The sequence below is a fragment of the Cardiocondyla obscurior genome, linkage group LG11 (genome assembly GCF_019399895.1).
Source record: "Cardiocondyla obscurior isolate alpha-2009 linkage group LG11, Cobs3.1, whole genome shotgun sequence".
NCBI classification, from domain to species: Eukaryota; Metazoa; Arthropoda; class Insecta; order Hymenoptera; family Formicidae; genus Cardiocondyla; species Cardiocondyla obscurior.
In genome coordinates this window covers 4,627,426-4,654,681 of record NC_091874.1, presented here as the reverse complement: position 1 = coordinate 4,654,681, position 27,256 = coordinate 4,627,426, and the positions used below count along the sequence as shown (strand labels likewise).

At 41.5% G+C, this 27,256-nt stretch overlaps 1 protein-coding gene and 1 long non-coding RNA gene across 4 annotated transcripts in view; one reads left to right on the top strand and one right to left on the bottom strand.

The window, feature by feature from the left end:
• Positions 1 to 27,256, top strand: part of LOC139106554 (uncharacterized) — a 206,444-nt gene that overhangs the window by 21,223 nt on the left and 157,965 nt on the right. The gene's annotated exons all lie outside the window — the stretch shown is intronic.
• The window catches only part of Dpr1 (defective proboscis extension response 1), a 251,820-nt gene that overhangs the window by 181,952 nt on the left and 42,612 nt on the right, over positions 1 to 27,256 (bottom strand). For 2 of the 3 annotated variants that reach the window (XM_070663422.1, XM_070663423.1), the window contains exon 2: positions 16,868 to 17,034. The exons of the other annotated variant lie outside the window; for it this stretch is intronic. In XM_070663422.1, the coding sequence (XP_070519523.1) occupies positions 16,868 to 17,034 (167 nt within the window). The remainder of the gene's footprint in view (positions 1 to 16,867; positions 17,035 to 27,256) is intronic. 3 annotated transcript variants of the gene reach the window in all.

The window sequence follows — 27,256 nt, the reverse complement described above, 5'->3', positions numbered from 1 at the left end:
CCCGACAAAGATGAGAGGATATCTGGTGATTATGGCTAAAAACATCGTGCCGAGCGCGAAGTTGCGAACCTGCCTCTCTGTAATTAACGATCGTCTAACGAGAAACGTTCATACGTGAGCGTTCGGAACCGAGACGAAGTTATAATTATTACTTTCGCGCGCGCGCGTCCCCGGGAGTTGTCCGTCGAACGTCAAAGTTGTCGGCGAATGTACAAATTCAGAGGATTATCGCTTGTCAGTAATGAGAGGACTTTGAGAGGTAATATCGCGCTCGCGAGCGGAAGTTTAGTCGCCGGCGCCGAAATGCCTTATTGTCACCGGTGCGCGTTTTAACTACGCCGACAACGCGGAGGCGGCGCGGTATCTGGCTCCTCCGCTCGTAATGAGTTTAATGCACAAGTCGCGGAGACACCATTCGTTCTCGATTCCCAACGATGAACTTTCTTTGAATTCCCTCCGCGTGACCTCTATTCGCGCGGCGCGGCCACTTTGTGAAACGAACTCCCCCGTTTCCGCGATCCACATCGAGAGTTGCGGGGCTGATAAGAATTATGAGAGACGAACAAGTTTGAGATAACTGCCCGTCTAACGAAGACAAGTTGCTCGCGCGGCCGTATCGGCGTCATGCAAAATATACGAGTCCGTAACGATAGCACGTGAATGCACTGCTACGTAATCTACGCGCCAGAATATATACATTAATATAAGATGTGAAAATTTCAACGGGCGGAGGAGCATAGAATTTCTTTTGCGGGAGTTAAAAATTCACGCTAAAACTCCGGTATTATCAAGAATAATTGACGTATTTTTAAAAGAATGTCGATTCCAATCGCGCTCGTTGATGAAGTAGACGGCTGAATGTTGATGAAATTGTAACGTCGTCTCTGTTTTACGTAAAAATGGTATCGCTAGTGAAACCGGTGACTTTTATTAAGTTCAATTCGGATAGTTCACTCGTTCGGCGCGTTCGCATATATGTACTTAGGGATTACGAGCAACGAAGCGTACGGAAGGCTTTGCAGCTCGTATTCGGACGGATCGTAACTATACTTGCAGTGTACTATTCGGATCCACTGCCCGTCTCACTGTCCAACTTGCCTTCTCTTATAGTAGAAATACGGTCTGTGTAAGATACACCCTGCAACTGTGAGACAAGCGCACTCGAGATGTTTCGAATCCAAAATAGGAAACTTGGCCCTTCGAAAGGGTCTTTCAGTGATAGAATGATAGGGTAGCTATGCGTTTCGTGTGGATTATATTTAAAGGAACTCGCAATAGTACAGTGAGAGATGTTCTATATATCTTATGTACCACGTCCGACATTGTACGTAATTGCGTTTAAGCTAGAGAATAATTTATTTAATGCATGTGGAAATCATACGTATATACTTCAATAATAATTTTTATATATATTTTTTTTTTATTTTAGTACAGAACATTGATATCAATTTCAGTTAAAGTACATTTTGTTTAATTTTTTTTTTTTTTTTTTCGTATTTGTGAAAATGCAATTACGAAGAGTGTCCTCGTTAAGTCGAGGATTTATCGTTGCCGCATAAATATAACTGGGGTAAAATTTCCGTCTGTCGCATCGAAATTTCACGTTGAAGATCCATTTACATTCATGCGAGTGCGGCCGTCATCGCCGCCCGCTCGCTTCGGGATTAATTATTATTAGGCACGGACGCAACCGTGCCGTGATAAGTTATTTACGAACGCAATGGAATTACGGTTAATTACAAGCTCTGAATTAATTCGTGCCCGAAGCGGCGATCGTGCGAACGTTGGGAATTACTCGGCCTAAATTTCTTCGCCTTTTCGGGTAGCAGCGCGATTCGACGACGTGTCGATGGCACGCTGTAAAAGCGCCATTTTGAAAATTGCACTGAAAAGCGCGTCGCAGTATGAATTGCGTGCTACACCGGTGCATGCAAGTGGTACAGCTCGAAGTAAAATTCGCCGTGATAACACAAAAGCTTCTGAATTGATTGAATTAATTATACGTATTCTCACTTTCCTGATCTTTCTGTCTGGTAACGTTCTTATTAATAGCAACGTACGCTATATTAATACTATTAAAATTAACTTGCTCGCTCAACCTTATCTGTCTTCTAATTTCTTTTATTAATACGTACGTCTGATTAAAATTAAAACACACCGAATTGTCACTGCGCCGCGAGAATAAGACGATAATAGAATAAAACGATAATAAAAATGCAGTTTCGAAATCTTGGCTCGCATCTCGCGCCTCAGGCATCGAATCTGTAAGCAATGAGTTTTCCTGTCGAAATTTTTCCGGCAGTCACGTGGAAACGCGCATGCCGGCGGTTTACAAAGATTAATGACTTGCGTGAGTGTATCGTGTCATAAATTATATGTTTTTCGAGCATCGATCGAGCCTTCTTTCTCTTTCAATCTCTCTCACGTCTCGCATCTTTTTTCGCACCATCCTGTCGTCCCGGAGAATTTTCTCCTGTTGTTGAAAAATGAGTTCAAATCGATATCTATCGGGCTCGATATTTTTCCGCGACCTTTGATATTAATCTTCGTGGAGTTACGTCTACGACAAATGCTCGCCGAGATTCGCGCATGCACGGGCATACGAATCAGATTTCCGCTTTAATAACATTCTGCGAATGCACCTTTTGCATCTTATTCTCACGAATATTCGTAGATAAATTATAATATCACAAGCTACTGACAAGACAATAAGAGAGATAAATGCTACATTTACCGTAAAAAAAAAATTTTTTTTTTTTTTCTCTGAAAAGGATTTAAGTTTATTTAAGCATTAGCTAATTTAAATGATGACGACGGGTTGTCAAAATCTTTTTTTTCCTCGCGAACGGCCGCGCGCACTTCGGACATATTTTATACGCGGCAATGAAGGAAGTTAACTGTAAGTACGTCATACTCTACACGTAAAAGAGTAATGATCTGTCCTCGCTCGCTGTACATACATCCGCGGCGAAGGTCGTAAGATGGAATGGTTGTCATGTAACGTGTCAGGGACCATACTGGTTTGAAAAGTATTAACGACCATCACGGTATCTGCCACGATCACATTGTAGCTCGCAGCAGCCCCGGGACAGCGGAATGCGGATAGCGTTTCGTGTAGCAGCCGCAAAGTGACGACGGAACGCGGGGATGAAAGGGGAGAAGGGATTATATTCATGTCGGTCACGTATCATAGTGCCTCTCAGCCGTGGTGTATCGTGTACCAAGGCGCTCCGATGGAATAAAGGTAAAAAAGGAGGGGAACAAATGATCGTCCTCCCCCTCGTATCCACCGTGCATTCTTGTCCGCGGGGCACTTGACCACCCCCGTCGCACCCTCGCAGAATGCACAATACGTCCGGCCAGCCGGCGAACGTCGCCGTTGCCCGCGGTCAACGAATTCGAATGCAATTTACAAGCATCCATCGATAATGCTATGTGTCGCGAGCGAATGGATATTGCGCCGTCAGATAAATAGCTTGTACTTATTGTTCCCCCAAGCCATTTTATACGCGTATAAAATATCGGCGCGGTTTGAGTCATCGTTAACTCTCCATATTCCACTGCGACTTCAGAGTAACTTATCCGGGACTTGTAGCGCTGTGATACCCATTTCTCTTTTTACTTAATTTTTTTAATAGTTTTATAACGGCTTGTTATGGAATCAACCATTTTTGTGAGCACATGATAAGTCAGCTTGCGCGCCCTTTTATGCAAAACTAAAAAGATTTAAACTACAGATATTTTATTTTTTCTTAATTGCAAAAAGGATTGTTCTTTTTAATTAAAGTGGGTTCTCGGAAATTAAATTACGAGAAAGAGAGAGAGAGAGAGAAAGAGAGAGGCCGTTCTTCGCGAAGGACGGTGAACTGAAAAATTCCAGGCAGAAATGTTCCTTCGTTATTATTAGTTTCATTCGTTTTACGAGAGCAAAAAAAGTAAGCCAGGGAGATTTAATCTTTGGCTAGGACAAACCGGGGATTAATAGTTGGCTCGGCGACAAATAATCCGGTTGTCACGCACGCGACAGGCGACCGGCGAGTGCGCGAAACTTGAAAATATTCTCGCGGGAACTCTTCCAAAATATAATATACGTCAGATAAATTTATCGATCACGCGGGCGGGATCTGTCCGGTTGCGTTCGGCTGCTACAACGAAATATTATCCTTCGCTACCGGCGATTAAATTAAAGCCCGGACAAACTTGCGGATTAATGGTGGCAGATCGACTATTAATCTGGCCGTTGTGAGCGAACAAAATAAACGCGGCTCGCACAGCGCTGGAAAATATTTTGCATGCGGCTCTACTAAGAATACACTGTCGGGAACCAAATTTATGGCGCATTTCGTCGATTTATTTCGCGGCGTTCGCTCCGCTATGAAAGAATGACTACTTTTTGCGCGCGGAAAATCGCATAAATTTAAAAGGGACCTATATGTGTTCGCTCATAAATAACCTTCGTCGTGATAGCTAATAACTAGCGTTCTGCGCATTTCGCGACGAATCCGTTATCTCTTCATCGAAGACGTTTGGCCGTGATGTATCGCGTGTCGTCAGTCCCTCGCGTCCCTTTTGCGTATGGCGACGTGAATTTCTTTCGACGGCGCGCGACTTGCCCGCCGATAAATCAACGATTATCGATGAACAATTCCTGCCGCATTGATTTCCGGCGGTGAGAGGAGTGTCGGTGGATCGGGTTAGCTTTTGGCATAGTCGAATCAGTCCGGAACGGGTGATTGGACGAGCGGATTTAGCGTGTTTGCGTGGCACGCGGCATCAAAGCCCGGTTGCAATGTTGGCCTCTATCCGTTCATCCTTGGATCATCCCGTCGAAACCGCATATACCGACGTGAGGCCTGCCAATTGTATCGCGTCCTCTGTAACTGCCACCATTGTTACGTCGTTCGAATTTCGCCTTTGCCTTTCTCCCGCTGTGATTTGCGCGCGACCCCGATAACGTCACGCCAGCGGCCGCATGACGATTTAATCACTGCGAAGACCATCGTTTGGTTATCGGCAGTTCTCAGATAAATCATCGACAGGCTGTGTGACACGCGTAACCGTGCATTTATGCGCGATCATCGAACGGATCACGTCGAAACCGCTCGTCGATCGCATGGAACGATTATGTCCGAATTACCGCCAATATAACAATCAATTAATAATTTGCAAACTATTCTAATTTCTCACATAGAATTACGTATGAGGGGTTCAAGCAGATTTTATTATTACCGAAACCATTTACGACTATTCATAATTAATTTTGTAATTTTTAAGGCTACGTCGCGATCCTTTTGAGCGTAACAAAAGGATTCGTTGCGTTACGCTTTCGTTAATCCCGCGTATTATGTCTTTCACTTTACGGGATAATAAAAGTTAATAATTAGCTTAATTCAAAAAGTTACGTAGGAAAAAAAATTCACCTATTTTAGAGGAACGGGAGTTACGAAAGAGCCGCACTGACGTACGGCGGAAATAGTGGAGAGCGTGAGCGCGCCGCGGATTCTCGCAAATCGTAAATTAAAGTCACATTACGAGAGATAAGAGGCTAGCGGAGAGACGCATCGTAATTCATTCAATTTCTTTCTCGGCGCCGCCGACACTCTATTGTCGTAAACGATGCCGTGTGTCGACATTTATCCCGCGCCGAGTTGAAAACGCGCGCGGCGCGTCCCCCGCGAATGAATTTACGCGATACTTTCGACGATTACCTCGAATAAATTGTCCGGCGCGAGGCCGGGAGACGGTATTCGAAATATCCGAGAGGAAGGTCTCACTCGCTTTCACGATCATTTCGGATTGTAATAAAGAGCGAATCGTGTAAATTCACCTTAACCTTTCGCGATGTACGGCGGCATTTCGAGCGCGGCCTTTATCCCGCAGCTTTGTTCAGTCACGCCTCGCCTCCGATTCGCTCTATCAATTTCACAGAGCCTTTCATTGGCACCCGCTATTCAGACATTTTCTCTTTATCCCGCTCGCTAAAGTCACCTCTCTCGACTGTCGTCCCTTCAAATGCGCCCACGTCGTCTAAACGTATTCATCAATGACATCCCGAAGATCTCCGTCCGAAAGTAGAGGCAAACACCGAGCTTGTTGATTTAACCCTTTTGCGCCTATATATTTGGAGATTGAAAGAGAACGCGAAGTAGGTCAAGTGTAATAACGTGTCGTATCTTTCAACTTTGGCAATCCCGAAGGGCGCACGGTGCATTAAAATTATATTATAGGTATTTCAGCTTATCGTAAAGCAAGCTATATTTTATTTTAAACGTATAGAAAATAATGAGAAATGAGGACCCATTATACCTCTTTCTTTACTTAGAATTGAGATAGATCTGATCAGATATCAACTTCTACTACTGCGGGAACCTCGCTGGCTCCATTGAGCTGGCAATTACTTTAATATAGATCTGCGCACGTCGCTCGAAGCGACAAACGTTCCACTTTAGTATGCAGGCTGAAAAAGCAGAGATCAAAGGTGGTTATTTCTAATTATCGCGCAGTGACATTACAGATTCATAAATAATTTTTGTAACTCGATCGCAGTAGCAGATGCAGCCTTCAATCAACACAACAGAGAATTACATCCGATGAATATTACAATCTTTGACCACCGAGAGCGTGAGTTAATGTTGCTCTTTTAGCATGCGCTTCTCTAAATCAGGACGTACGTTTGTCCCTTTGAGCGACGTGTACGAATTTATGTTAAAGCGAAATTGCTAGTTCGATCGACCCGCCAGCGGTCCCTTTTCGCAGCTGTAGCAACTGTTATCTAATCAAACCCAGTTTCCAAGTTTTTAGACAGAAAGAGAAATATTAGCCTTTTCGGAAACGCTTTTTTTTATCCGTAATTTTTTTTTACACCCAAAAGGATTTATAAATATATAATATATTTTACATATATGTAGATAAAACTATTAAAGGCGTTCTGCACATATTAAATGCATATGCGAGAAGTAAAAAAAAAATGTAGAAAGGTCTTTTTTGTTTTATGAAGAATTTAATTAAATTATTAACGTAAATGACGTTTAATATACTTGTTTCAATATGCTTTATCGTCACGACAATCGGTCACAGTTCAATCACGGGGTAAGGTCTTTCCAAAAGAGCGTTTAATACTCGCTTTAGAGCGAAGAGAATTGTACAAGTGAACCACGATCGAGTGGCACGAAATATCGCCGACATTACGTATCGGAGCAAGTGGAGCATTATCGTCGGTTAAACCGCGGCCGCAATCTGCGCCGTACCAGTCTATATAAAATGTGTGCTGCCGATAACAAGGGACCACCCCCTCGCCACGGACTAATAGTCTCTACAAGAAGTCCGGTCTGTAAACATACGTCAGCTGTAGTTACTCGGGGGCGACAATTTTATTACCTGCCGCCGTATAAAAGCCCCACAATATCTGTTTTGCGGATTACCTGATTACATGGGCTACCGTTGCGATTTCTTTCTTTTTCCCTCGGTCAATTTCCACTTTCTATTACTTTTAAATATTACTTTTTAAATCACTTTGCGAAAATAGAACTATTTAAAAAACCGTCTACACTAAAAAAAAAAAGAAGAAAAAAAAAGAGGCAAGTAATAAAATATCAATCGAATATTTGTGATAATTAAAAAATAGAAAAAAAATACTTGGAGTAATTAGACTTTATTCCGAGTATAAAGAGAATCTAATAACGCCATCGCGATTGTAATTATTGAAAAATCTCTTTTTTTTTTTGCAAGTTAGCTGTCTGACGTTCATCAGATTGTGCGCTGCACGTATATACAATTAGGAGGCATGTAATTTTCTTTTGCCCCGAGCGTGTAATTTCATCTCGTATATCTAAAAATATGATTTCTACGAAACTGTCACGTGTTACCCGTGTGCACGATACCGGTCGCGACGACGGCTTCGATTACCACTTACTCTTTTCATTAGGAAGCAAGGAGTTTCGTGCTAGAAACGATAAGAGCAAAATGCTTTGCAGAAATATATTTGTTCTATTTTTCTTTTTTTTATATATTGTATATATAAACGTATATACATGTGTATAAAGAAGGTTGGGAGGTATGCGTGATCTTTAGACTTTCGTGCCTTTGCGCGATCGTGCTTTCTGTATAATGACAATACTTCCTTTTGCTTGTAAAAGATAAGAGAAAAAGAGGGACGAGTATGCAGATTTTAATGCAATTAAAAAAGTTTTCTTTTATAAAAACGTGTATATAAAACGTCAACAATACGTTTAACGGAAAAACGAATATTGCAGAGTGATGCCGGGTGCAAATTCAATTATTTAACCAAGTCATAATAAATTCCACGTATTCGAACATATGTAGACTATAATACATACAGCGTCGTGTTTCAAATCCATTTTGCGACACGTAAAAGGCGTCGCTTCTTCACATAAAATAATACAATTTCCACAAAAGTACTTATTTATTCTGGTAATCAGTATCAGAAATTGCATTATAACGTAGTTAAAAAAGAAAAAAAAATCAATACCTTTATAGTCGCGAGTTAAAAAAGTTACGATTTATATCGCGCAATGTATCTTTTAAAGAGATTAAACCTCGTGGATCTCTCGCGAAACAGTTTTCACCGATTGGACAGATAGATTGGTAAGCTGCTTTGTTGGTTGGTCGATTTTATATTTTAATCGACATAAATATTCTCGGCAAATCCAGCGGAGGAAAATGGGGTGACTTTTTTTTTTTTTTTTCCTCCGGGAATTGCCATCAGCGGCTGACTGACGTACGTGTGTCTCTCGACAGCCCATTCGCCGGTGAATTGATCTCTTGTTTGTTCCATATGATATATACAAATCGCGGTATATACGCCCGAGGCAAGTAGAAGGATTGGCGTGCTAGTCGAGAGACGCTTTATAGATCGTTCTCCACCGACAGGAATCCACGATGCGATAAACAAATCCGCGTTGTTCCATATCTCGTAAATTCGTCGGGGCGGAATCGAGGTTTACCAACCTTCAGGAAGGCACGAGGCCGGATCGTAACGTCAGATAAATTTGGCAAACAGTCCCTGCGGTTCGTCGTAACTCCCGACGTCATCTCGGTACTCTCGCGCCTCATCTACTCCCGGAGCTTCTATCTTCGGCAGATAATGCGGTTGATTAATTTTAGAATTTAATTCAGCGCGGAGAAACGGTTCGCCGGTAGCGTCCGTATCACGGTTTTCTTTTACATAACGAGTGTTGACAGTAATTTTCTTTCCGGTCGTTCATTACTCCAACGCGAAAATCAAAGAAATAAATTCACAGAAATTAAATTTAAATTTACATTCTTTAATTAATACTCGCGTTTTAGAATGAATAAATATTGTTTCCCTTTTCTACTTTTTTTTGCTAATCACGGTGAATCTAAAATTACAAGCGAAGTGATCTCATGCTTGGACTTTTTAAGAGTTAATTAACGTTTGCAAAGGAATTTTTAGAATGCAAAATTAAAATGCAACTTTACTTTTTAGTTGTGGGGAGGGGGTTTTTTTTATAATAATGGTGGTTTCCATTTGAGAGATTATTCAAAGGCGTAATTTACAAAGGGTGCTCTACACGGCGACGTAATTAGCACTCGCGCGAAGTAAGATTTAAAAGACATCTCTTATTTTCATCGCGCAACGTTAATAATCTCCTCTTTTCTTTCGTTCCCTTTTCTCTCTCTCTCCCTCTCTCTTTTCCTCTCGGTTTCTTACGTGTGCGCTGTACATATTGTTAATTTGACCTACATATTACCTGCACCCGGATGTGCATGCAGAAAGTAGCGGTATAGAGAGACGTGTATCAGTGATGCGGCACCGTGCGCCACGTTACCTCAAGATGAATTATTTCTGCACGAAGCGACAGAATCGTATGGCTTGCAACGAACATTTTCGCCGCGGGCGGGTACCCTTATACAGACTACATAAGGTTTACGCATCAAACTTTAGCGAGATTCTCTCTGATAAATACGGATGTGTTATACTCACCTTCTCTTCCTGTTTATAAGTTTGCGTGATAAATTTTGTACGGGAAAACATATTTCTAAATTTTAATTAACAAGCAAAACGCTCTCGCGAAATAAATTAAAACGCACAACGTTTATTTAACCAATTATCTGTTTATGATTTAAATATTGAAAGCGATGCGTAACAACACCGAGCATTTCCGAACAAATCACACGATCGATAGAAGTTACACGGATACGCGACTGACATATGTATATATAAATTATATTATATATTTCTCGTCTGCCATGTTATAATATAATTCTTCGCCGTTACCTCGTTCCACTCGATGCATCTGTTCTTAGCGTCTTTACATTAGGACGAGTGGATGCAGCCTCGCAATGCTTATTGTAGTTGAAAGACGAGTCGATTTGTAACATCCAATTCCCCTAAAGTAACAAGATTTATATGTACCACTCGAAAAGAGATTCTCGAAGACATCTTACATAAAAACAAAAAAAGAAAAGAAAACCATGACAGACGACGACGAAACGAAACGGATAAATATGATTTAATTATGTTCTGCTCGAGATGCGGACCGCTTTTTCTAGTGTATGCTTTATTATGCACACGTGTATATACGTAATTGACAAATCAGGGTTATTTCCTTTGAACGATTGCAGTTATTATCCATTCACATCACTTTTAATGCATTAGCAATAATTATGTTTCTTTAGTTTAATCCATTATTTAATAATTCACACACGTGGCTATTATTATTTAAATAAATCACGATATAAGAGCATTATTACTGCGTAATAATTATTGCTATATCGAAAGCAAATGCATGGTGAAACACGCGAGAACGTAAAATAAAAATCTTAAATCACAATCGAGCTATGGGCAATTAAAGCACTGCTAGATTCTGCCGCAATCTTTTTACGCATATAGCTTCGCGAAGGAACGTGAAATTTGCGTAATCGCCCAAAGTTGTTTTGCAATTTTATCGGATCGCCATGTTCCACCAATCGGTATGCCATAAAAGGGTTGGAAATAAATAAATAAAAGAGAGAGAGAGAAAGAGAAAGAGGAATGTATACGAGAGGCGTTGCACCGGCAGCGCGAAAAGGGTACGAAGCCGGAATACGAACGGCAGTATGCGAAATATTTGCTATCGGAAAAGCAATTGTTCGGATTAAACGCAGCAGTTTTCGCGCGGTCCCTTTTTCATATCGAGATTTAATTTATTCCCCAACCATAACCCGCACGTGATCGAATCACGATTATCGCCCCGTCCGATCAGGAGTTTCCGAATTAATTCCATCGATCTACCCCCTGAGGGATCGATTTCAAATTGCGGGCTAATAGTACTGTCAATGCCTTAAGGAGGGCATGTCATATCTGTTTGGTTAGTCAGGAAGGAGGAGATTATCGTTCTCGCATGAAATGACGATTAATTTGATTAGGAAACGCGAGACAGTTCATTATAAATTATTTTACAATTGGCCTTTTGATCTTCAGGATGAACTTGTGCGTTAATAAATTTTTAAAGATTCATCACTCAGATTATGAATTTTGTTCAGATTTAATTGATTAAATATTAAAATATTAAAATTAAATATTAAAATAATTTTTACAATTTAAAGTACACGTTATTTAACTATCTTCTTACTTTCTTTTTTTTCTTATACTTGTTCAATAAGAAATAAAATAACGTTGGGTCGAAATAACCGTGACGATTCCATTAATTTTACTGTGCACCTTCTCTCATCGCATTGCGCATAGCACTGCACATTTGCTTCTTGCATGTTTGCGCAACGATACGTGTAACAATCGCGTTGCGCTCGTTATACTCTACAAAATTAGTTTGTTCAGTAACAACCCAGCAGGGAGGTTTAAACGGATCCGCCGAGTATACGGGTGCTATTAAATAGGAACGTAGTAAGATTATTGCGATTTTAATGTGCTTAAACGTACGTGACGAAATTCCGAATAAAACCAATCGACGCGCGCGTCGTTTTGCGTTTAAATTACGGTAGGTCGGTCAATGTAAAATATGAATTACATTTTATTGCGTTTACGTCGATTATACCGCTTAATGATTTTTAATTCGTTTAGTCGCGATACGTTTAAGAAGACTTAGCGTTATCACTTGATTACCGACAAAAATGGTTTAGGATGCTCGTGGGTGCTCGACGTATCGAACTTGCTGCTAAACGAAGCTGCGAAATGACCACGGTCATCGTGCGAGCCAAAGTAACGAAATTTCCGAGCGAAATATCCTTAATGGACTATCAGAAACATATTAGATACTCGTTTGCGGGAACGAAAGAGAAGATAAGGCTCGCGTTTGCTCTCGGGGACTTTCCGATTTCGACAGAGATCCATTAGACCGCGGCAGTTGTCGCTTTACTATTCAAACAAAGTCGCGTAACGGCGCTGATCGCTCACATCGGAATCCAGTCCTCCCTTCTTGTTCGCGAGACTGCGTGTAAATCTTCGACAGGATTTGGTCTAGAAAACAGGGAACGACACTTTCGCTCTCTGACGCGATATTTATTCAAGTTGGAAGAGCCACGTTTCTCTTCGATCAAATTACCGTTTTTTTTTTCTCTCTTCGCCGTTTTCGGTATAATGCTGTCTCGTCGGAATAACTCCCTCATGTGGAGTTTCTAGACAGCAATTCATTTTGAATTTGTCTTTTCTCGGATAAATCGATTCGAATAAAAAGGGTCGTTTGTACGATTGGATTATATAATATAAAATTCAATAACTTTCGGACTTTTTCTGTCGATAAAAAATGCTAAAGATCAATCCGATAGTTCTCCGTAGCTAAAAAACATTTCTCAAATGAATACTTAACTCGCACGTGTAGGATATATCGCTATCAGAGAATATTTTTATAGTAGATTATCCTATCTAAAAAAAAGAAAACCTGTGTTAGATTAAATCGAATTTATTAGTACCGCTTATACGCGATGATAACTTATCTTCTCGCGGCTCACTTTGTACCGCGAGAGCATTAATTTTAATTTTTTTACAAATTTTTATTATAGTATATTTGTATTAAATATTACATATGTTACGCGAGGCGATGACCGAACACCGCGCGCGCGAGCCGCGTACGTCGTCGAGATTTTAGGTCCCGCGATTGTCGTACGTCGCGTCGTGGTCGATCAGCTGAGCCGGGCAATAACCTTCGCATCGCGCGCGCGAGACAGGCGCATGCACACGCACACGCGGCACACGGCCCGCTGCTCGGTCGCAGGCGAAGGCGTGAGAGTAGAGATAAAGTAGTTCGCCAGCGCGTGAGCGGACATCTCAACTGCTACGCGGCTGGCGAGTTGAACATCGTGCCCGCAAGAGACGATGCGAATACCGCGTGCCCGAACCACAACGCTGCCCGCTACGCAGCGGTAACGCGATAGACAAAAGCACACGATCTGGTTTTGAAAATTTCGTGGTCGTAGCTCGTTGTTAAAAATTATTAAATGTAAAATCGTTTTCTTTTACGTAGAAGAACCAAAGAGTAAATAACGCGGTAATATCTAGTAAGGTGAATAAAATTGAGATGGGAATTGTTGAAAATTATTTCGATCGCGAGCCAACGAAAGTTGGCGGTAAATAAATATTTGTTTAATAAGTTTTTACTGGAGATTAGCGAGCCACAGTTTTAAAAAGATATTTATTTTAGCTTAACTTTCTCGCTGCTGAAAGTATACACAGATACGATGAGGAATATTATACGAAAGGAGGGGTGGGCGAGGGGGGAAAAAAAAAAAGAACGTGTTGACTCTTCTCTTCGGAATATTGTTCTGAGTCAACAGATACGTTATGTAATATCGTGCGCGGAATTAGCAATGCAAATGTTGCGTTCTCATTTTACGGATGGGCACCCCGAATAAACCACGCATGATGACGGTATCAAGTTACCTTTCGGTTCGTGTGCAAACGTAGTTGATATCCTAATTCCAAGTTGTATTGAAACACAGACGCAATGTGCCATCGTAAATACCACGCGTGCACTTTCCAAATGCACCGGGAACGGTGATAAAACCCGGGCAAAAACGATCGCAGCTTTGATCAACATCGGAGACACTGTTGCACTTTTATTCATGTCATTCTTTTATTGAAAAAATTTATTACACATTTGTAGATGGTTAAAAAAAATAAGTATTACGTTACCAAAAGCGTAGGAGATGTAATTTATCGAAGTTTATTTCGTGCGATGTAAATTTTGCAGTCTTTGTGCGAAGAATGCTTAAGACAGAAGGTTAAAAGTAAAAAAAAAAAAAAACATATGAAAAATATTTTCCTTTTCTTCTTGGCGGTTTAAGACACTTCTTCAACTAAACTTTAGTCGTTAAAAATTTTCCTTAAGCATTTAAGCTTGATATCGTAAGGAAAAGAAAATCTATAAGTATTTAATCTTGGTGATGTTTCTGTTTAAGCGTCAAACAGTTCGACATATACAAAAAAAAAGAAAAAAAACAGCTCGATAAATGATTGAATTGTAAGAAACAAATTATAATTGATGCGTAGAATTAATCACAATTTAATATTACATGAGGAGTATGTTCGAACGTCTTTTCGCGTTTGCGATGAGACAAAGGCATCGTTTTGTCTTTAAAATTGGCTCGTATCAACGTCGTTGAGAAGTCACGCAAATTTTCGTACTTGATCCCCATTAGATCCGTAATCCGTACACAATTGCTCCTCTCTAATAAGAGCACTCCGTGTGTCTAGTCATAAAACGAAAAGCCCGCGCGAGCAGCGAGTTATTTGTCTGATGCTTTGCGCGCTCCGTGGAGATGGTCTTTCTCTCGAAAAAGCAACGTAGCTGTGATTCCACGCATAATACTTCTCGGTACGCCAGTGCAGCGAGATGTAACAATGCCATTCCCGTATCTCTCGCGGCGCGCGCTTTTCAGTACTTTTGTTTAGAAAAGAGCATTTCTTCGGCTAAAACGTCATTAGTTCCAGGGGAATCCTTAATTAATACACGTTTGCTGCGACTTATATTTAACATAACGGTTCAAATGGAAAATGTATATTACATTTTAACAACCCCGATATTACTCGTGCAGAGTTCGTCGCCACCTCGATCACAGTTAGTTAATAATTATCGGAATGAAAATACGGACATGGCGTTTGCAAGTTATCAGTGACGCGTGATCAAACATTTCTCGTCTCTTCTTCCTAAAATAACTGTAGCTCACGTTAATAACCTAGCGGCAAATAATTGCATCGCTAACCGAGTAATTAGAACATCTGTCCCGTTCCATGATTAAGTAAGTCGTTTCACACTGGTTTAGGAATAAGAAAAAAAAAATTGTATGTAGATTTTTCATTCAAAACGAGTAGGGTGCTGTTGTTACGTGATTGCAATTATGATGAATCGTTACGATTGGTTAATTACCGTTTTTCGAAATATTTGAAATATTTTAAACTCGTTATATTTAACGCAATAAATGCATAAATTCCCGAAACCGAGAGAAACCTGCACGTTTAACGACCGCTGGTATTAATCAAATTACGTAATATCGAGTTTTGTTATGCAGATACCTAATACATTCGCAGATATATACGCATGCTTATTATATATATAAAAAAAATATATATATATATTTTATTTTTAATTGTGCGACTCGTGAAATGTCAATCTTTGGCGTGCCACGTGCCGCAGCGATTTCTGTTCTCGCTAACCAGAAGATTGGGCGACGTGATTAAATATTGAACTTGAATAAGGTACATAAGAGAATTATGCTAAAATTTCTCACGATCGATATACGTTGCATAATGTGATCTATTAGTTTAATATTTTTGAATAAGCCGTATCGTGCTTCTCTTTTATTAAAAGTTTAAAGCGCTTCAACACTTGTTACGTACGCGCGAGTTATTAAACGTATAACGCTCGCTTGTAACCGACCAGCACCTCGGTAATACTGGATGCAGCGCGCGCGACAAATTTTTCAATTATAATTAAGCGTCAATCAGATCCTGCAATCTCAGCCGAAAAATTCGAAAAGATAATAGCCGCCCTTCATCCGCCTTTGAGCGGGTTTAACTCTTCAAACAGGCGTCATGCATATTCTATCAACGACCTAACCAGAAACCGCAGGCCAGCCTTGCGGTAATGTTAACCCAGCAGCTCTACTCGAATCTATATAGTCTCGACATGAAGGTATGCCTGAGATTGAGGATTTTGAAAAACGATGAAGCAGCCGTAACCGCAACAGTAACCTCCGCTCCACCTTTGACGCGACGAGAATATTATAAAATTCGTCCGCTTCTCTTTCTCTTTTTTTTCCCCCCTCTCAATAACTACTTTATTTAAAAACCGCTACTAGAAAATTATGAAAACTGCCCGGAATTAAATAAGTCTTCTAGTTTAGCATATTTATCTCGATGCTCACTAGTAATAAATGCATAGACGTGCCAATTAAATTCTCGAAGCGGAACATCCTTTTTTATACGGGAGTTAATGAAGTCTTAATTTATTCGGCAAATAATTTATTAAACATGTACATATTTGTTTAATTACCGAGTTTGACATTTACCATTCTAACACCGGATAATTAATAATACCGTTGGTCCCTTTCACGTCGCGATAATTTATTTGCGGCAATTTAAACGTTGAGCACAAATTATATTAAACTTATACACGAGCTTTTTAAAATTAAAATATTAATTTATTTGTCGTTAATCAAAAAAGATTCCGCGAGCAAATTCTTCGGCAAATAGATCTGGGGTTTTTTTTTATATATAATTTTAAATGAACGTTTAACACTTTCGATTTGTAATATTCTAATTGCAAGGTGACGGTTTCATATGCGTGAACAAAGCTTCCGTCGTAATTCAGTCGCATTTGTTAGCGTAATTAACGAGTTGTCTTAAGGGAATGGGAGGAAAGCTGGAAAATACTGAAATTATGTTGTCACTCACCTCCTTGTCGCCCAGTTGATGAACTCTGCAGTGAAGAAAGGCGGTCTGACCGACTGCGGTAGTGACATTTCGTGGTACATTCGTTTCGAAAGCCGGCACGCCGCTGACGTTGTGACTCCCCTGAACAAGACTACCGCTCAAAACTCTCTGATCGCGAGTGAACGTACCTGCGTGACATACACAACACAGAAACGTCAGCGTCAGAAATTAGCATGTCCACAACTGAATCATGAAACCCCATTAAGCGGCTTTAAAACTGAATAAAGCCTTAAATATATTGCCGGCGCGGAATTGCCATTAAATAGAAATAACCGCGTAGCTCGCCCCCTTTTCGTGCGCTCGCATTTCTAAATTTACGTTTCAAGCCGGCCGGACATTTTAAAGTAATAAGAATCATTTCTGCTTTCTGATCGAAAAGCCACTCGCGGCAAAAGATACGCGCCTCGGTAAGTCTCGACAGTTTAATAAAACGAATAATAACATATTATACATATATTCGCGTTACGCAATTTAATGATAAACGTGATCGGGACGAGTTTCCCGCATTGTCGCAAATGCGGCAAATGCATGTTAGACAATGCGTCGGATATACATTGTAACCAGCGTTAGTGTTGACGTTATCAAGGCAAATGGTAGGTTTCGACGGATGCCGGCGGCGTCTACTTAGTTATCGATTGTTAACGGCGGAACCTAGATAAGCTCGCAAGTTTGTATCTGATATCTGCACCTAAGACGTAGATCGTAGATTAATCCGCAGTATGCGGATAGAGGAGGGCCGGAATAAGCGGAGCTTGCATGATCTAGCCCTTTATCCGTCGGGTTGTTTTGCACATGAATCGGTTTAGACAGAATATGTTTTGCGAGCAGAACGTTACCGTCGTGTTTGCGCACACCGACGACGGTCATTTCGACGATATTAGCGCTAGATCGCTCACTAATTACCGTCGATATTCACAGTGGCCATAATGGGCGACGTCGAAAGTTCCTCGAAGGTATTCATTTAAGAAATTATCTTCGGTCTTGTAATATTTCGTTAAAGTAATTACGTGATTAGAGAAAGACCTTTTATGTTATATTAATATTTTTTAATAAACTTTGCGGAAAAGTATTTTGTGATCTTAAATAATTCTTCATTACGCGGTGATAAAGTTTCGACTTTATTTTGTAATGCAGAAGTATAAATCGTGACGGTCAAGATATGTTTTTTTCTCTTTTTTTTAACTAACAATCCACTTTTATTTCCTTTCAAGAAGCTATTTTAAAATAAAATATTTAATGAAAAATTAAAATGCGATATTACTGTATCTTGACAACACAAGCATATCACAATGAAAATATGAAGATTTTAAAGTTCAAAGTATCTCTGAAAATATTAAAAGTTATTTCATACTTTTTATGTGCTTTTGTTTGCATAAATGAGTACACGTAAAATTTTTAAAAAATATATTCAGAGTTTGTATAATATTTGATTTTTTTTCCCCTGGACTATATGAATTTTAACGGTCTCGGTAGAATATTTGAATACAATTTGAATTTTGTGCGTTTGTCGTTGAAATAAGTCGATTTGCCTGCCAAATGGCTATTTTCAGTGCATTATTTGAAAATGACGTAATGAGAAAATAAACAATTATTGCGTTGTCGCGAAAGCAAGACGTGAACAAATACTCTTTTTTTTTTTTAATTTTCTTTACAATTAATACTTGAAACTTTTTTAATAGGTATATAAAATCTTTAATATTTAATCATAGACACAGTTTCGATGGTAACGTTCTCACGACAGGTTTATATTTTATACAAAAGAAATGCAATTAGCATCGGTTGTGACGTATTATTACTTTCTTTTTCTCTTTCCTGTGTTATTAACGACAAGCGAATCAATTTGCTCCCGGCGTACCGTCCCGATCCATTTAATAACAGATAGAATGTAGGCGATCGATCCGAGCAACGGTTCAGCGCCCACAAAGATGCGCATGCAAGCGTCAGCGTGATTTCTCTTTAGGTGTGCCGGCGTAATTCGTATCAGGTTAACGAATTGTATTTCATCAAAAACCGATTGACTGTCGTTTGCGCTTTCACAGCGCGATGACAAAAGTACGCTGGAGATAGCCGCGTATCGGAAACGGCACTCGCGAGTATCGATAACACCCACACGCGTGTATTACAGTCGTAATCGAATGCGAAAGGTCATGACTAGGAAGCAATTCCGGAAGTAGACCGGCTGGAAATGAGAATTTTTCCATAACGGGGGAAAAATTCGCATTCCCTTTTTCATTTACGAGCGTCGCAAGACATCAGATTATTATTGGAAGCCGAGCGGTTTGTTCGTGTCGCTGTGAAAGAGGAAAACAATGAAAGGGACTATAACGTTACCCGAGATATCAGATAACTAAATATGCTTGGATAATGAGCAATGTTTAAAATATTGTTAACAGTCGCGATTGACATTTGCATTGATCAAATCATTTCTACTGCAAAAGAAAATTACTTTTACAAATTGTGCACTCGTGTTGGCGGCGCTGTGCATCTTGATTAAGCCGCGTGCAGTTAACGGTAAAGCGCCGGGCGTTTACGTACCGAAAATAATTTGTCATCGTCGCGACGAGCGTTTCCATATTCCGCGACCGAGTTTTACAAGGGTGCCACGGTGATTCGCGTTGATCAATAACGGGGGAATAATAAATAACGGCTGAGCTTGTCGATAAAACATCGAGGACCGAAAATCGCGTCCCGCGACGTTGTTGCGCCGCGCTATGCCTTCCTCGTGCAAAGTTATGACCTATGACCCGCGAAGCGGATTCACGGGTAGCGTCCCGCAGGTTCGCGTGTAGGTGCACCTGGCGTGTCCTGCGGTTACTACGTTGTAACTCGTGCCCGTTGCGCGAGAACAACGTGCCGGAACAAAGAAGTCGGGGCTTTTTGTCCCGCTTTGTGCTGCGCCGTTCAAAGAGGATTAGATGAAGAAGCTGGCGCGCGTATAACGACTCCGTAGCTTACGACGTGACAGTACGTTACAGCCGCCATCGAAGCAGTGAATAACGACACATCCATGTAAAATAATTCACGAGAATAATAGCCAAAAGTCGTTCGATTTTACCTTTTACCTTCTTTCGTAGTTTGACGTTTTATCTAAAGCGCTAGTCGTCAATAAAATGCATCAGTCGGTTACATAATGCTTTCATATACGCAGCTGTAAAGTTTAGTTACGAGGGATATGTGCCGCGAATTAATTAGAACATTTATTGGAAGATAGTTTCTATTTTATTCACGCATGTTCAATATTAGTTGTACTAATAAACTGTACACCGCTATATGTTAAAGGGATTAATTACGCGATGTTATTAATATATGCCGTGATAAACGAAATTCGGCAAATTACAATCCGACCTGTCGAGCTCCGGTCAACGTTAACTGGGTTTTCTCGTTTTCGATCAGGTCGAATGCGAATAGTGAAAATATGCGGTTTTTGTTCCCGAAAAGAGTAATTTGGGCCACTGTAAGGGTTACATTCCATTGGGCGAGGCCGGGTGTGTTGTCCGACCGGACTTTTGTCGCAAAAATTGACTCGTTCGAACGAGCTATATACTCCGGGGATTACGCTTCGAAAGCGCCGAAGCGAAGCGTCCGATGTACGTGACATATGGCGGGTTGAAAGGATCGTGGCTACAGTTACCAGCAACGGCTTGCTGAAATCTCAGCGAATCGGCGATTTGATGGATGCGCGATCGCGAACGTTACAGACATTCTGTTATTCGCCAGTCACTGTAATTTGGCGATCACGTTGCTCCTTTGTTCTGTTAGATATACAAATAATTACCAGATATTCTTTTACAATTACGAGAGAACTATTTACAGAGCAGATAATTATATAATATAAATTCTGTAGGACTAGAACATTTAACGCTCGTGGATCGGACGCGAAAAATGCGAAGCGTAGATTTAAGGCGGTTCGCTCGCGTCGCAGAAAGAATACTGATTATTCCCTCTGGCCCCCGGACGCTCTGCATAATCGACCCTAGCTGCATAACTGCCGGATCAACTTTCGGAAACTTCCTTTTAATTCTACAATTAGTTTCAATCTGAATTAACGCTCGCCCGGCACGGCGCTTCGTATGGTCAGGGGAAAGTTTTAATCCGGAACTGACCCGGGCACGGAAAACGCCGGCAGAATGTATTTTCGTTGAAATCATAAATTTTCCGCGCACGTTCGAAATCGGCCGGTCCCGCGGTGAGGCACGGCGAAGGTTCGAAACTGCCAATTCGATCTTAACCGCGATGACGCTGGCCGAAACGACCCGCCGACGTATGTTCGGGCGTGGACGAGGGCGAACCCGGTTTCGTTGGATTACGTGGCCGCGGCAGGAAATTCGAAGGGTTGCCGGGAAATTTGTGAGACACGTGGGAAGACGCATAAATCAGGCTCCGCTGATTTCAGAGCGGGAGCTGCTAGGGATTTCTCTGAGCGATCGGGCGCAGTTCAATCTCGGAAGTCGAGAGCGACTTTAACGCTTAAGTGCAACGGCCTTTGTGAGAGAAATTTGGAGGGAAAAATAAAATTCACCAACCTTTCTCAACCCTTATACGCCGTGATTTAAAATAAAAGCCACGGCCTGGCATTATTGATTGCTTACGTTTTTCCGCCGCGATGCAACGTAAGTTTATGCTTTACATTTACGTGTGCTATATACATATTTCGCGTTTCCGTCGTGCTTCCCGTATTTAACATTGCACACACTTGTTCTACATTTTGTAAAATTAATTTGGTTCAGGTAATGCGATAATTAGCTCGCTTTTCGTGCTTGCATTTTTATTGCATGATGACTTCGCGATTAACTGATACGTATTTTATTAGCGCGCGTCACCGGCATCAAAATGATATTGTATATAAATATATCGTATAAAATTACAACTCGTAAATTGCGCAGCGAAAATTCTCAGGCAAATAGGTGGATAAATAACGCGAATGCGAAGAACACATCTCGCCGCATCGTAGATAGTAAAACGGGAATCGCTTATAATTGCATCGAGAGGAATAATTGTGTGAGAGTTAATCGGATTTTCATTACGTTACGCGCAATTCGAGAATCGTCGACGGGCCAATATGAACGAGAAGAGAGGCGGACAAATCAAGCTGGGATTTTCATCGGCAATATCGCAGGCACGAAAGTGTTTATTAGAGCTTTGGGGGATGTTGTCACGTCGATATTTGTAAATCTGATTGAAGCACCCAGTAAAATGGCAAACGATTCTTGGGCGGAAAGTGCAGTTACGTGTACCAGACTCGACTTCGAATGTGATCGATACAAAAGTAGCATGTATCTTCGTGTTAGAACACGTATACTTTTATTATGCACTTTTCTTTTGTTCGCTTTCCTCGATATTCTTTGCTTCGAGCGTATAGCAAGATTGAACATAACATATGTGAACAATATTTTAATTTTTTTTTTTAATTATTTTTATTTTAAAAAATTAACTGTTAGATTTTCTTAAAAATATATATCGTTTATGTCGATTTCCAATATCCACGCTCATTTGAAAACGCGAAGTAAAATAGCCGATACAACGGGATGCGTCAAACGTCGTTTTGGAGAGCTCGGCTTGTCGCGGGGGAAAAAAAAATCCATAAAATATCCAACGGCACGGCATGATCGGCTTTAAGTGAAGAGACACGGGCCGATATTTTGACCACGTTGACCCAAATTACAAGATTTGTCTCTGACAGCTTGGTAACGAGACTAAAGGTTGCGCCGCAATTTCACGGCTGAATTTAACGACGACACGCGCAGGAAATCCCTGCATGGAATTCACGCCGCTCCGCTCGTTTACGGCGGCGGGGAAACGCGAAGGGAGAATCTATACAAACGTTATCACCGCCTGAACTGACACGTAATCGGCCCGGAAAACTAAACAGCTCATTTGCAGCGTGCGATTAGCTTGGCCGTTCGCGTTCCCTGCGTTAGGATGATGATACGAACACGCAGTTTCTCTCACGATCTACGCTAGTTTCCTAGACTATATTGGCTGATGTCGCCGTTTTTAATCTCGAGCAAAAATTGTTATCGGCACATTTCTAATTATAACGTTACGCGTACGCTTGTGGTCCCGTTACCGTGTAAAATAAATAAATTTCTATTTTAATTTATTTACGGTACAGTTTCGCCGCTGCATTTTTATCTGTTATATTTTCAACGTCGAAAGAAAGCGTAAAATAAATATATCGCTCGAGAATCATTATTACGACCTGAATCTCAACTACATTTCGTTATGATACCATTTGGAACTTGGCTACTAAAATATTTGTGGTCGAAAATTAAAAATAACATTGCGGTGCAAGGTGTCCAATAAAATCTTTGGTAAGCGAAGGTTGAAAATTTATTAGGAAACACACTGGCGAAGTTCAATGTAAGCATTCTATATCGGGAACAAAGCGGGTTTAATCGATATTGAAACAATCGATTGGGCCGTGCAGCATGATTTCATTAAATTTGGCCCTCGTTGCATTTCATTTATGGGATAACGGTGTCGCGATCGACCGGCGCATAATTAATTCACGTGCCCACTACGGGCTTGCAATTTTAGCGCGGATGGAATTTTTAAAAATGTAGTGGGGGAGGGAGGGGCTATATATATCACCGTCGAGGTATTCACCGTGCTCGCGCGGAATCGAAATGTCGTATTGAAGCGGCGAAATAAAGTCAGACCAGAAAGCTGTCAAAAATGATGGATGATGATGACGGCATATAATCTCGGCGAATTATTTTCCCCGCAATAAATCCACCCAGGCAAGAAAAAAGAAGGGGGATCCACCCGCCGAAATTAAATGGAGCATTTAAGGGCAGAAAGCGTTCTCGTGTACAAGAAAGTGTCAATTATATTACAATATTATTGAAATACTAATTGCTACATTATCGTTTTCCATTCGATATGCTCGAATAATATTATAACTCTTTCTCTCTTATTCTCTCGTGCGTGCGACCGCTGATTTATAATTCGTAATTTTAACAAAATATCGGTATTTTAAATTGACGGACGAGCATCGTAAACATGCAGTTTGAAATTTTCCTCAAATCGTCGAACGATTTTCGAACGGTATTTACGGACGTTTCTGACGCGAAAATATTTTGTCGCAAATAAGTTTTGTCTGTTCCTCGATAGCCCAGGCCGGCCGGCCGGCCGGCCGGCGTTTCATACATATTGATATACGTGTTCAGAGAAGAAGATTACGCGGAAGTTAATAAATCCTATTTTCCCACGTCACGTGCAGAAGCCCGCCGCTTGTTTTTCCATTGTATAATGGAATATGTACGCGGATAAGTCCCTGGTTTTGACGTGAGCCGTTCCGCGCGCGGGGCTCGAAAGCTGCGCGCAGATGGAGCGTGTGTAAGGACCGGTGACACGCGATTCTCCTCTATTACGCGATGGAAAACGGAAAAGAGGACCGGCGCGACCCGGTATCGATACACGTGGCTGGGAATTGGAGGAAAGGGGTAACGATGCCGACGACGGCGCGACGTGATTGTTTCCGAGCAGGAAATAGAACCTCTGGGAATGAGGGCGGTGATTTGACGTTAACACGTGTGAACACGTCGTTGTCTGCTCCCAATAAATGGGCTCGGATGCGCCCGGGACGTATTGCGCATCGATTTTCTATAATGTCGCTTGCGGCTAATAACGGAAAACTTTATTACCACAAAAATCGCATGCCGGCTTCACTTGTCTTACAACGGAGGTGATAACGCAGGCTGTCGATACTCGTTCGTTTCGAGCACGCCCGGCCGTGGGCTATACGTTGCTTCGCTGCATAAAATCTCGCGTCGCGGATATGCATTCGCGACCTCCGCATTCTTTATTTATTGCAGCGGGATTCAAATCCCGGAAATAAATAATCGTTGAGAGTGGTCGATGCGATTTTGGTTGCGCCGGATTACACGTTCGACTCGGCCGACCTACACCGGTCGTAATTAAAGAAATTAGCGCGCCCGCGCGACTCACTAATACGCTACCTATAAATAAAGATTACCGGTAATCTCGCCGGCTAACCAGCCGACCCTTTTTGTCCGGTACTACAAACTGCTCCCCGGTGTAACAACGGCGGCGAGGAAAAGCGCTATAGCCGCGAACCAAATTAATTTTAGGCGCTTTAGTATACGCGGCGAAAAACCGAGGATGTTCGTTTGCTGAGGGAGATAAATCATCACCGTGCTGTATTATGAGAAACAGTATACTTGATACGACGTGATCTCCAGACCGCGGTATTCCGTTCGTGTTTTCTTCTTACAGCTGAGAATATTACGGTCATAATTAGTTCAAGAAAAAAAAAAAAAAATTTATATCCAAACCATATATCTCTTTACTTTTATCCATACATTATTTAGAATTCAGAATGATAATATCGAAATTGTAAACTCTCAGTAAATTCGCAATCGCGATAATTTGCAGCATTTAATCGCTAAAAAGATCCAGCGTGTTTCAATAACAATTTCCGTCTGTCCGGGACCAATAAACACGACTGTCTACAAGTCGCCGGCAAATAGAAGCGCGCAGAATACGGCAACGAAAATCTGCAAAATGTTACGTTGCACGTAACAAAGCGTGCTCGTTTCTTTCTACGATCTTTCTCCCGGGAGAAACCCGAAGCGGAACCCGAAACGACGTCCACCCCCGTTACGGGCGACGTCGCGAACCCCGTCGTACGTCGTTTCTTTTCCTCGACCACGCCGGGAGAGCGAGAAACGATCCGGGTCTGACAAATCGCGGAGCCGGCACCTCGGCGAGTCGCCGAGCTTTGTCCGCGTCGTCGGTCGTACGAGAACGCGGAGAGAAAACGCGGCCGCGGATATATCGGTGGGATTAATCGGATACCCATACGCGGCGCTTGTCACCTGACCGCCACGGAAAATCTCGAGAGCCATCCGCGGGGCTATTCATCTCTGGTGACTCTCCGGGAGTCCCGACACCCTTTCGAGCGCCGTTGCGCGCTTTCGTGCCGGCGAAGAGGAAAAGCTCTCCTCTTCGATTCGCGGAGCTTAGAAAGGGAGGGTGGATCGAAAAGCAAACACGGCGCTCGCAGACTCGCCATCGATCTGCCAATCCTGCGACCTGGATCCTCCTCTCTTAGCTTAGCCTCTTTGCCGAAGTTTGAGAGAAGCCCTCTAGAAATCGACTTTGTAATCGGAGCACTTAGCCTGATTTTATTCACCGTAATCCTCTACGTCTTTCGCAGTTAGAGAGGAATCCGAAAACTCTCGTGTATGTTGTAAAAATGTTATTTGTCACTCTACGAGTTTAATGAGATGCATTCCTGCGAGTTGTCATATTTCCGAGGAAACTTCATAGTTTTTTTTTTTTTTTTAACTGCTTTGACCGATACTAATTACAGTCAACATTAACAACAGCGTTGTAAATAATTCTTATAATTTTTAATGAATATAAGTAGCAGAAGAATTCGAATAAATTCATAAGGAATACGTTGACATTCGGGTCGTATAAAAGCAACCGGGTTCATAAATCTGTGAAGTCATCTCCAACTTCGTAATGAGTGTGCGAAAAACATCTTTTGTTCCCTCAGAGATGCGCGTAACGATGCAACAGCCATAAAACGGCGCCTTTGTGTTACCCGAATTGCACGATGTTAATAATAAAACTTTAGTAATCTTTATTGAACGAAAGTTCCGGAGTTACCCTTCGAAAGATGGCTTAACCCATTCATCTCTATGCGATTCCCCAAGACTTTCAGGTCGTTTTTCACGCGCCGTGAAAAAGATAGCGAGAGAGATACCAGAAAAAAAATGGGTAAGGACTAGATATAGGATACCGTTGAAATAAAAGATAATGCCGCTTTTCTGGAAGGTTTATTCTTCACGTTCGCCTTCATGGAACGCTGATGATTTAGGTGATTCGGCCGTCCAAACTTTCTCTTGTTTCGACGCGCGGCAAGTTTTTTAATTACTCGCGCGAGTGCCGGCTTTGTATTCCAGGTTTGGAGATCTTAACGCGCTGAGAAACTTTCGTACCACCATTCCATCTATACGTCAACGGGAGGGGAAAAAAAAATCGCTGGGCAAAGGAAAGCACGCGATCGATGTTACAACACGGAATTTATTTCTAACTTAAAAAAGAAAAATTTGAATAAATATCTATTTAATAAGATCATTTCGGAGGAAGGCTACTCTCTCGCGCAGCGTCCGGAAACAGAATTTCAGAAATTTATTCGTAAATCCGCTTTAATTATTGTATTATTCATACTACATCCCCGTAGTTCGTGGTAGCCTTAATTGCGCTGACACAAATATAGTCTTTGTGCATAGCAGCTTTCGTGAAAAGCACTCATCGCAGATACGTGTCGAGCACGAGATTCGGGGGAGCGCGGGAAACACGGGGATGCATCGCGGA